Genomic DNA, 11,840 nt, shown 5'->3' with positions numbered 1-11,840 from the left:
TTACACTGGTTTTACTTGCGTTCGAAGCTTAACCTTAAAATGAATTTGGACACATTTTTTAAGTCAACCAAAAAATTTGAATAATCATATGAAATTCAGTGAAATTGTGGTGAATTTAGAAAAAATTGCAATGCCTGTCCCCGCAATTGAAATTGCAAGTTAGCACAATTTTTACTCGGTCGAAGCTTCTCTATACTTACATTAGAATTAGGGTGAGCCAGAAAGTTCTGTTGTAATAAAAAAAAATTATCACGAACGTTAACTTTCAGTCAGTGTTTCAAGTGAAGAATTTTTTATTTAGGTCAGGTCAGTTACAAGCATACATGTGTAGAGCTTTGTGTCCACGATGCTCTCTCTAGTTTTAGTTCCCTTTTTTCCTATGATTGCTGTCATATTGTTTTCATGACTGGATCAATCGTATTTGCGTCGACTGGATTGGTAAATAAAAACTAAATCTAACTCAAAATAAAATGGGTGGAGTGTAAGTGTTAAAAGGGGGCCCAATGAATGGAAAATATGTGATAGAACGTACAATTATCTTACTCATTATTGTGTTTGGTAACAATTTTTCACTTTTTTCCGTATACTGCCTTTGTTTTACAAATAAAAGTCATTAACATCTCTGCTCGGTCTTGACAAACAATTTCAATTTACATTTTTTATAAGTGGTTTGATAACAACAAACATTGTAGAAAATGAAATCTAAATAAGTTTACAATTCGACTTTTCTTGTTTACTGTCATTTCACCAAATATGTGTTATGTTTTTCCAGGACTATAAAAATCCATTTCATGAAATAAACTGAAAAACTATTTCACCAAAAATGTGTTTTCTATTCCGGGGACTATAAATAAGGGTTATAAAATTAAATTTCTGATGAAACTGCTTTCATTTTGAACCAATTGTTATCAGCGAAAATATCAAAGCTGTTTGAAGGAAGAGAGTAACAAGCGGTTCACGCATACACACCCAGACGCTTGTCAAAGATATATTTAAAAAATTGCTTCCACAGCTAGAAAAGTTTTTGTTCATTTTTTTTTGTTTAAAAAATAATTTTCGTACTGCTTGGGTCGAGCTACTGGGAAAAACTATGAGTAAAACTTTGAGTCTACAAAATTTCTTAAGTGACGCACTTCAATCATGAGTCTACATAATTGCTTCGTGACGCAAGCCAATTATGACGCATTAACAGTACCAGTCAATTTGAAAAAAAAAGCATTTTACCAACTAACACGCTTCAATTTATAGAGCGGACGCATTTTAACTAGAATACGAAAAAGTTCATTAAAAACTTCAGTTCTCTGCCCAGGTTCGAACCCTCTTATTTTGTTGCTGGTCGACTTCCCTACCTCTACGCTAGAGCTCCATGATACCTTGAAGCTAGATTGCTATTAGTAATATAACTGTCAGTGTTTATATCCTTAGCATTGGCTGTAGTTAATAAGTGGATCAAAATGAATACTTTCAAAATGAACACGTTTTGTCGCAACAATTACATCGCAACAATTTTTGCGAGTAAGGTTGGAAGAAATCGTACAATAACACAAGCTATGCTTGTGTGAACATAATTCAAGCAAGGTTGAGCAGAGCCGAGCAGTGTTGAAACATACATCGAGCACTGTCGGAATATACCCAGAGCACGGTCGAAACATAGCTCGAGCATAGTCGAAACGGCTCTTTTCTTTTTCCCTCCACCTTCAAAATTTTACAGAAAAAACTTTTGTTCACCTTGTCCGATTGTCATGAAAATAGACATGCAGACTAATTAGGCCATGGCAAACAGATTTGGTCTTCATAATTAACCATATAAAACCACTCGTTAGACCATTAAATTGATAGTTGTGTGAGGTGGGGGGTCGAAAAAGAGCCGTCGAAACTTGCAAGAGCTAAGGATTGATTAGAACTATCACGAAATTGGAGTTAGCCTCAATTCAATATGGAACAATTAAAAGTGCGGATAATTTGCCGCGCATAAAAAATTGGCGTATTGCAACTATCAAACTTTAATTCAACCAGCGATTCTACACGTATTTTAGTCTAAAGCAAGCATACTCGCTCCGGATCGATACCCATACGCTGCAATTTTTTGTAAAGTCGGTCTGAATAAAAAAAAACAGCCGAAGCATATAGACTCCTTAATAGTTTATAACCACTTGAAAATAGTTTGAATGACATGAAATCATAAAACAAATTTTCTAACGACTGTGGAAAGCCAAAATTTACAATATTAAAGCTCAAAAGTTTTATTCAGATTGAAAAAAGAATCAATAAAACAGGCATAAAAAGCGACTTTTTTTCTTTCTTAAAATGCCAGAAAACTTTTGCGTACAATATTAAGGTGCTGCGGAGAACCGTTTTCGCTATTCAGATACAAGACTAGAGCACCAACTCTGGTAAATTGTTTTCCTCGATGAGGCTATGGTCGCCAAAACAAAAAATTGCAAAAAAAAAGTTTTTTTTTTCATAAATTTCGGTTAAAAAATTTTTTTTTTCGATACTCATAAAAAATAAACTTTAGTTGGTCAATTGATTGCGTGCTGTAAACACATCATCCTTCTAATTGCGTTTGCTGACGTCTTTTTGTAGAGTTTTTTCGTTGTTGCTGGGAGGAGATAGCTCAATTGGTCATTACGGGGGGAGGGGGGGAGATTGCTCAAGTGATCCGAGAAAAGTAATAAGCTTTCAAAAAAAGGACCACAAATCAAAGTTTGACTTTTCAGAGGGCCATAACTTTTTATGCCAAAACAAATTAGGCGTATTTGCGCATGCCAAAGATTTTCCCAGAATCTTTTTTGGATTGAACTCCAAATCTAAGATAGTAGGGATAGTAGATTTTGAGCAAAAATTAATAGTTAAAAAATTGGTCAAAAATCATTTTTCTTGATTTATCCAAGGGCAATTACTCTTTGTGTAAAAATTTTTGTGAGTGATCAGTAATGCAGGAGAGTTTCTCACTAACTGATAACTCTATTCAATCCACATTCTAAGATTTGGAAGTTTTTTTTGAGAAAAAAAAAAAACTATGTGTCGAAGGCTGAAGGCGGAGGCTCAAGTAAATGACACTAGGGGAGTATGCAGGCACGCAGTATATTAAGCAGCTTTTCCTTTAACATCTTTTAAAAAAAAATTGGTAGAATAGGTTTTGAGATATTTAAAAATTTTGCAATAAAAAAACTATTTTCATAGCGTCTTGAAAAAAAATTAAGAAAATTCAATCCTATGCATTTTCATACACTTTTTGCTTTTGTCAAACAGTTTGTGTTTTATTAAAACAAGCAAAGCATGATTTCAAAATTCTAAACTAACTTAAGAAGTGGAAACAAAGACGAGAACCTTTGAGCAGACACTAGTACAGCTGAAAAAAAAAAGGATTTTGCAGCGTCATTTAAGCCTGCGATTGGTTCTGTTTGTGCATTTAGCAGGTTAAAGTTTATGATTGGCTGGTGTTCAGAATGCTGACATCAAGACATAACGCATAACCCTGCTTTTTTGTACAATTGTACAAAAGAATATACAAGCCCATCTACATTCTTTGACTTTCATTTCTATTTCTAGTTTTCCTTCAAAAATTAACAGTTGTTAGGTTTTATTTTCTTTTATTTGAAAATAACCAATTGGTTTTTTTAGTAAACAAATAAAAAATAAACGTCGACAAAGACAAAAATACCCAAAATGCTAAAATTTATTTTTTTTTGCAACAAAAAGAATATTTCTCCAATTTCAAAAGATCTTATTTTGATCTTCAATTTAGCTTCAAGTTGTACCTTAACTGGTTCTCCAGAAGCAAAATTGACATGAGTAAAATGACTGTAATTAAAACATTGATCACTAATTTATATCAATTTTTCAGAAAAAGTCTGAGATATAGCGTGTAAGCAAGCACCACAATCAGAAAGAGATTTGAATCTTGTAAAAAGGTTGCGCAATGTTTGGCTTGTAGCATAAAACTTTTTCATCTTTTAAGATGATTTCGCACAATCTAGTGTTTTTATAATTATTAAACAAAAAAAAATTAATATAATAATAATCATAATAAATTGTTTCCAAACGATATCTAGTTACAAAGTTATTTATAAAAATTTATAAATACAAATTAGAATCGTTCGGGAGAACACCATTAAGCCAACAAGGCCCGTTTTCTAAATATGTGATTTAGATGTTTCTGTGCACTTTTCTGTGTGTCACGTGGCTCTACTCCTTTCTAGGCTTGGTTGCGTAGGAAAGGTTACTGACCAAGCTTTTGCTGAGTTGGCGTTGTATACGTTTTCAGAGTGTTTTCATACGTCCGATTATACGACAACCGAAACAATATGTAGAGTCTGAAAAAATCACGAACACATATGTTAATTTTGAGGTCCAGTTTTGATTGGAAGAATTTTGTTCTTGTTGCGGGACATTTTGTTTGCAAGTTAGGTGAGGGTTTTGAACGGTTGAGGACAATAAGCTTGAGGACGGACCATTTGTATTTCCTCCGGCCTCATGATCTTTGTCTACTCCCCAATTGCGCCAGGACCACGTAAACTTAGAGAAAAATTGCCCCTGGCGTTGTTTTTGCCTGCTCCAACAAATTTTTTGAGTATCAGAGTTTTTTGTCTTCTGTAGCCGCCTGAATGTAGGTGATTAGTGTTTCACTCTAGAATAATGTTAACAAACTGTTTCGTAAGCGCTTCAACACGCTTAACATTTTGCATACCTTTTGTTTGACTATTTTTACTGAGATTTTTTTTAAGGTTATCTGTCATGTCGGGTGGTATATCACTCAAACCATCTTTTGCAAAATCGACCTGCAAGTAAATGAATGTAGAGCGTGCATAAGTTTTTTGCTAGAGTATTCAGTTGCTCCTATCTTTTTAATGTAAACCAAAAAGGCATTGCTCGCCGAAAGACGCAAATAAAAAGCTAATCAGGGTGTTGCATTGCGAATTTCTGACGCTCGTCATTTGCTACGTTTTTGCGTGCAACGCGGTCTACCAATGCCTCTAAGAGCAGTGCCTGTAGACACAGCAGCAAGGGTGTTGGGTGAAATTACACTGGTTTTACTTGCGTTCGAAGCTTAACCTTAAAATGAATTCGGACACATTTTTAAGTCAACCAAAAAGTTTGAATAATCATATGAAATTCAGTGAAATTGTGGTGAATTTAGAAAAATTTGCAATGCCTGTCCCCGCAATTGAAATTGAAAGTTAGCACAATTTTTACTCGGTCGAAGCTTCTCTATACTTATATTAGAATTAGTGTTAATATATAACAGTCAGTGTTAATATCCTTAGCATTGGCTGTAGTTAATAAGTGGATCAAAATGAATACTTTCAAAATGAACACGTTTTGTCGCAACAATTACATCGCAACAATTTTTGCGAGTAAGGTTGGAAAAAAAATCGTACTATAACACAAGCTATGCTTGTGTGAACATAATTCAAGCAAGGTTGAGCACAGCCGAGCAGTGTTGAAACATACATCGAGCACTGTCGGAATATACCCAGAGCACGGTCGAAACATAGCTCGAGCACAGTCGAAACGGCTCTTTTTCCTTTTCCCTCCACCTTCAAAATTTTACAGAAAAAACTTTTGTTCACCTTGTCCGATTGTCATGAAAATAGACATGCAGACTAATCAATATCAATCATATAAAACCACTCGTTAGACCATTAAATTGATAATCGTGTGAGGTGGGGGGGGGGAGACGAAAAAGAGCCGTCGAATTTTTCATAAGCTAAGGATTGATTAGAATTATCACAAAATTGGAGTTAGCCTCAATTCAATATGGAACAATTAAAAGTGCGGATAATTTGTCGCGCATAAAAAATTGGCGTATTGCAACTATCAAACTTTAATTCAACCAGCGATTCTACACGCATTTTAGTCTAAAGCAAGCATACTTGCTCCGGATCGATACCCATACGCTGCAATATTTAGTAAAGTCGGTCTGAATAAAAAAACAGCCGAAGCATATAGACTCCTCACTTTGTTCGAAAGACCGAACGTGAGTATTGGTAAAAACATCGTGGATGGACACCGTCCGTGAGAAGCTGTTCACGATCTTAAGCGCAAGCAAGAACCCTATTTTTTGTTACTTTTGTATTCATCTGGCGCAAAACTGATTCAAACGTGCGCGGCGCAACAGAAAGTGTGTGCTCTTTGGTTGATAAAATTCTGCTGACTCTGCTCAACAAAGCTCCAAATCTATCTTCAAATTTTATAAACTTGCTTCAATACTGTTGAAAGCTGACAGAAGTTTCACTTGTACTAACACGGATCAAAATTAGGTTGTTGTCAAGACGGATTCCTTGAGTCAATTTAAGGTTTGAAACAATTTAACTAAAAGACCTTAAAGCTAGATAGCTCGTCAAAATAAATTGGCGCATAGGCGAGTATGCATGTAAAAGTCGTTTTCTTACGTGCACACTTTTGTTTTCATGATTTGATTTTTTTGAGATGTATATCTGAATGTAAAAAAGACCTTCTTCTTCTTCGTTTTCTGCTTTTCGCTTTGCAAAATTTTTTAAAAATGAAATTCAAATGTTGTCACTAATGGAGCGTTAATCGGCCGAGCCTTGAGCACAAAGCAGTTTTGATAAAAGCACATTCTTATTTGGAATGCATTAAAGTGCGGTAGCTTTAAATAGAAATAACCTCTACAAAGGGTTGATCAGAAAACGTTTAATATTGTTTTAAATTATTTTCCCGCCAGTTTTTTGAAAGTTGGTTCTCTCTCTGATTCAGTTGAATAGTTTTAATCATAAATTTTTGAAAAATTACTTTCCAGGAATTACAATTTTATTGGGCAAGCTGTCAGATTTTTTTGATGAAAAATTAGAATGTGTGTCTGTTCGTTTTTTAGATTATCAGTAGAAAAAACTACCCGAGAAAAAAAAATATAAAAATTTTTAAAAAAGAAAAGAGTTGAAAAGAGGATACAAAGAGGTGTACATTTAAAAAATGTTTTATCAGTAGAACGATCCATCGGATCCAAAAAGTGACTATTTTTTTCGTTCTCCGCTGGATAAGACACCAGAAAACGGGCCGTACTGTCTTTATGGTTTTCTCCCATATGATTCAGATTTGTACTGTAAAATTTCATAATTATTTCTAACTAGATATCGTTTGGAAACCATTTATTAAACAGGCGAAGCGGAGCTTCGCACCACTTGCGATACAACACAAACATAATGAAAACGAAAAAAAAGTAGTAAGTCTCCATAGTAGTTCAATCCAGGCAAACATGCCAGAAACTTGAATTTTAAATCAGCAACAACGCAAAAAAAAATTTACGAAAAAAACAAAGTCGAGAATCTTTGAGCAGACAGAGAGCCGAAAAAAGTATAATTTTATTTAAAAAATTAAAGTCCCACTTTAAACAACAATGGAAAACACTTGCACTTGCAACTAGAACGAAAGTTAATTACAGCACAAAAAAAAACTGTGATGTGGCAGCCAAGCCAACAATCTTTGAGCTGAAACCAATTTAACCGAAAAAAAAATGATATTTTTTTTAGCAAATTGTTCAAGTCCCCCTTGAAACTAGAGCCGACACAAGCTGAACCGAATTAGAAAGATTTTATGAAAAAGTTTTTAAAAACTTTTTAAGTCCCCCCATGAAATTAGAATGAACATCACTTGCACTTGCAACTACAATAAAAATTATCTACAGCAAAAGCAAAATCCGTTGTTTTAGATTTCAACTTTCATGAAAATGAGCATGTCACTAAGCAGCATAGTCAGCTGCATAGAAAGCAAGTGATTCAATAGATTTTGTTGAACTAGTGATTAACTAGAAAATAAAAGTCTATATTGCAGCAAAAAAAAAATCTGAGATGTGGCAACTAAGCCGACAAGCTTTGAGCAGACACCAACTGTGAACCAAAAAAAAAAAAGATTTTATAAAAAAAATCTTTTAAATTCCCCCCTCACCCCCCCCCCCCGCTGAAATTAGATTGAACAGTACTTTCACTTGCATCTACAATGAAACTTGTCTACTGCAAAAGCAAAATCCGTTGTGGTAAGTTTGAATTTTCAAGAAAATGAGGATATCAGTCAGCAGCATAGTCAGCTGCATAGTCAGCTGCATAGTCAGCAGGTGATTCATCTGATTTTGATTAACTAGTTAATAACTAGAAAATAAAAATCTGTATTCCAGTTTGATAACGCTTTCTTAACGCAAGCGTAATTATTAATAGTTCATGGTTCTGCCGAATCAAGATAGAAATCTCCACCATAAACTGATTTAGGAAGGCGAATGGGCTGTTATCTTTCCTCACCTGACAACTGCAAGGTAAATCTATTTTCACCAACTGAAATTTGAATTCACCGTTGCATCAAACTGTCCATCTGCACTAATTACCCAAATCAGAACAAAAGAGGTTTATGTTATGTGAGAAGACAGGAAGCCAGCGAGTGTAAGTCGAAAAATAAGTAGTTGAATTCTCGTTTTCAGAATTTTACAGACGTTTGACTGACATTTTTATAGCTTTGATATGACTTACTTCATGTTGAACAAGACGGAACATTTTTTATGGTAAAGATGTTGTTTTCAAAAAATTGATGGCGTGCAAAAACTGCTCAAAATTGGCGATTTTTTTCAAAGTCTTATTGATCAATTTTTTTTTCTGCAAAACGTTGCTTATGCTCATTCACAAATGTGGATTGATAGTTTAACTTCAGAGAACAAATTTCTGAATTTTAACTCGCATTCTGTGACTAAATGAGAACAACAACGCCAAATCGCACACCGATTTTAATGCCCAAAACATCAATTGTTGCGGGCCAAAAATTCTAAAAAGCACCAGCGGATTTAGGGGTGCGAACGCCCCTCCTCAGGAAATCCACCTCCTGTCGACCTAAAGGGTCCCCCTTTGTACTATTTTGAGACATCCATTCTGATTGACTGACCTAAATTTTTCTAAAAGTACCTTTTTTTGGCCTGTTTTTCTGCAAAAAATTGGCTGCGGCGCAGAAACTTGGTCAAAATAGGGTCTTTATAGTGATTAGGGAGAGCTTTGAAAATCAATTTGGTCGACCTAAAAAAAAAGTCCATAAAATTTTTTTTTAATTGAAAATCCGCAACCCAAACCCCCCCCCCCCCCCCTCGAGAAAATCCTAGATCCGCCCCTGCTAATAAGCAAGTTGAATAGCTTCTTGTATGTTACGAAAGAAAAAATTATTGCTTGTGAAAAATTTTCCAAAATTTATCTAAAAAGTTTCTGAGGTATTTTCGAGGTAAAATTTCATATAATTTCAACCACGGATGTTTCTCACCGTAACCTTTTCAAGTTCACCGCTGGCACAAAAAGATTGTGGGCTACAGGATTTGTTTTTTAAAGCAGCTATTTTATAGTAAGCTATGGTGTTCATCGTGTTCAACTTCTTCATGTTCAGCGACTTTCTGCGAGCGCGTTCTCGAGAACAACAAACATTCATTTACCTTGAAAAATAACAAAAAAATTTAAAAAGAACACAGAAAAACATCAAAGAATAATACGTCAACAACTTCAACTTACCTAGTATTGTTCCATCTGGCTGGATAGTGATGAGTTGATGATGGCCAATCATCCCCGGATTGGTGATCTCATTCAAAGACTTCCTCGCGGGCGACTTCTTGGTTGTGACACTGCTCCGGTGTCCCCTGCTGTCTGTTCCCGCCTGGCCGGGGGAGGGGAGGGGGTACTCGATGTCACTCGTGTCGCTGGTGTCGTGAAGAAGCAGTTTCTCCATCACTGAAAAAGAAGAAACAATTAAAAAACATAACCAATAGGGAACTAGGATAGCCGGCTACTGTGCAAGTAGCACACAGCGTTCCGACCATCGAAAAAAAATCAATTTTTTTTTCAAATAAGTGTAGTTGTTTCTGCGTGGCAAGATAAAAAAAATCTGAACAAAAACCTAAAACAAAAGCAAATTTGGCAGTTAAATGGACATTTTTGCAGATAAATGACTAAAAAAAGTTATTTAAAAAATTTTAAATAGCTCAAAAATGTTTTCGATGTTTATGCAGAAATTTTTTCAATCAAATTCTGATTCCTAATATGGCGCTGCAAAACTTTAAAAACAAATTTTACTCGAGTAAAACAAAGTTTTTGGAACTTAAATTGAGCTTAAATAAGCTATTGTAAGACTTCTCGTTCGCTTTTTTTGCTTGAATTTAGAATAAAAATAAAAACTGTTAGATATGTTTTTCTCGATACTGCGATAACTTTTTGAAACAGTTGAAACTTTAATCAAATCACGGTTGAGAACGCTTTAATTTACGACTTTTTAATTTCAACGAGAAAACATACCAGCTTTAAATTTTGCGAGCTGTTTGAGTTTCAAGAACATCATATCGTGACACTTTTTTGATTAAACAAACCAGGTGGTATTGTTCTCAATGATGTAAAATAATTAACCAATTAGAGTTTTTAGACCGAAGTCATTATAAACAGAATTTGAGCTATAGCAGCACAACAGGTTTTTGTTTTACATTCGTGCAGTTATACAATCAATTTGTTCAAGTTTTTCAAACCGGTTTTATGATTTTTGTATGCAAGATTTGATGCCGGAATGTTTGAAAACGCATGTATCTGCATATTTTTTGATCGGTCAATTTTAATTTCAATTGCCTGGATTTATTCGCTTTCTTTGAGATTTTTTTGCGATTTCTTTGAGGTTTCGAACTCTGATTGGCTGAAAATAACTAAAACCAAGTTTCCACAATTGAAACCGTCCATCATGAGAAGGCCAGATCAAAAGGTTGTTTTTGAAACCTCAAGTCATTCATACTTTTTCGCGCCATTTGTACTTTCTTACAGTGGAATCCCTCATTCGCGAAGGACCGAATGCGCGAAAATAAAAAAACAGTCAATCAGATTTCAGTAATCTAAAATTTGCAAAGAAAGTAAACATTTCCAGGGACTAGAATATTGATATTGGCCGAATATAAAAACAGAAATAGGAAAACTTTCCAAATTGTCACTAATGCCGCCGAATTGGATAAGTTTTATATTTCAAGAGTTTCGTTATAAAAGAAGCGAAATATTGCTTCATTTAATTCAATGGCAATTGCTTCTTTTTAAAATTTGACTTTCGGCTAATTTTTTTTCCGGTCATTCGCTCACGAATTTTTTTCGCGCATTCGTTCCTTCGCGCATGAGAATAGCTCTCTTTCTTACCATTTTGTTCACTAACACATAAAAATTCTCGACACTGAGATAATTTATCAAAAATTTTGAACAGCATGAGGAACTGCTATCGAAAGCTTAATGATCATTTGATCTTCATGAGACATTTGTTTGATTTTACGCCGTTCTCTTGATTTTACGTAATAAAAAAATTACCTGGGCTAAAAATGAAAATAGCGCCCCGAATTTAAAAAAGCCGAGCAATGATCATAAATTATCTATGAGAGGAGGAGAGATACAAACCAACAGGTAGAAATAGAATAATTGCTTGCATTATAAATAGAAACACAATTAGTCATTTTCAATTGGTGTTGTCAAATTTTTTGGGCCAACTTTTTGAAACCCAATTTAAAGACGTCTGAGAATACTTGGTTAAAGAAACAAATTAAGGAAACAACAAAAAACTTACCTTGAAGTCTATTTGCTGTCCGATAAAATTGTCAATTACATGAGTTTCTAGTTTTCGTTAAATTTCTTCTTTGAATTGATCGGAAAAAAAACATTTTGCAAAAATAATTGATTTACCAAGAAATAATGCATGGATGCCAGGAAGCTACGAAGGAAAACTCTTATCACATTTGACTGAAGCTCGGAACTATTTTAGAAGCCGCATTATGAAAAAATTTTGTACTCTGGCTCAATTTTGTAACAATCCCGATTCTATAATATATGTTTTATAAATCTATG

General features: G+C 34.5%; 1 protein-coding gene across 1 annotated transcript in view; it reads right to left on the bottom strand.

The window, feature by feature from the left end:
* Positions 1–9,413: 9,413 nt before the first annotated feature.
* LOC134851936 (uncharacterized) overlaps positions 9,414–11,840 on the bottom strand; it is a 141,974-nt gene continuing 139,547 nt past the window's right edge. The window contains exons 11-12 of the mRNA XM_063868210.1: positions 9,498–9,713; positions 9,414–9,421 (exon numbers count right to left, since the gene is read on the bottom strand). Of these exons, the coding sequence (XP_063724280.1) occupies positions 9,414–9,421; positions 9,498–9,713 (224 nt within the window). The remainder of the gene's footprint in view (positions 9,422–9,497; positions 9,714–11,840) is intronic.

The sequence above is a fragment of the Symsagittifera roscoffensis genome, chromosome 7 (genome assembly GCF_963678635.1).
Source record: "Symsagittifera roscoffensis chromosome 7, txSymRosc1.1, whole genome shotgun sequence".
NCBI lineage: Eukaryota > Metazoa > Xenacoelomorpha > Acoela > Convolutidae > Symsagittifera > Symsagittifera roscoffensis.
Note: the sequence above shows the minus strand (reverse complement) of the source record. Positions and strands in the feature narration are given on the sequence as shown.